Source organism: Myotis brandtii, unplaced genomic scaffold (genome assembly GCF_000412655.1).
Source record: "Myotis brandtii unplaced genomic scaffold, ASM41265v1 scaffold940, whole genome shotgun sequence".
Taxonomy (NCBI): Eukaryota; Metazoa; Chordata; class Mammalia; order Chiroptera; family Vespertilionidae; genus Myotis; species Myotis brandtii.
The window spans coordinates 657,468-657,727 of NW_005371877.1; the positions used below are offsets into that span (position 1 = coordinate 657,468).

The 260-nt window shown below is 67.7% G+C and overlaps 2 protein-coding genes across 2 annotated transcripts in view; one reads left to right on the forward strand and one right to left on the reverse strand.

Moving 5' to 3' along the window:
• LOC106724716 (basic proline-rich protein-like) overlaps positions 1-143 on the reverse strand; it is a 7,443-nt gene extending 7,300 nt beyond the window's left edge. The window contains exon 1 of the mRNA XM_014533103.1: positions 39-143. Within this exon, the coding sequence (XP_014388589.1) occupies positions 39-143 (105 nt within the window). The remainder of the gene's footprint in view (positions 1-38) is intronic.
• Positions 1-260, forward strand: part of IGF2 (insulin-like growth factor 2) — a 14,136-nt gene that overhangs the window by 7,385 nt on the left and 6,491 nt on the right. The window lies entirely within an intron of this gene.

A 260-nucleotide genomic window follows, 5' to 3' on the forward strand; every position in this document is an offset into this window, starting at 1 on the left:
TGCGTGGGTTTGACTTGGGAAAAGACACGAGTTTTTACGTCTGCAAACTCTCGGGATGGTGCCCGGGGCCCGGTCAGCGCGGTGGCCCCCGGGGCTGAACCCGGGTCTACGCGAGTCCAGCGGCCTGAGGCCGGGGAAACCATGATCGGGACATTTGGGGGGGCCCTGGGGCGGGCCGCTTAGGGCGCCCCGTGAGCTCGGCCACGCAGGTAGGACTTAAACAGTGTTTCCCGCCTCGGCCCTCTCTCCCGGGCCCTGCG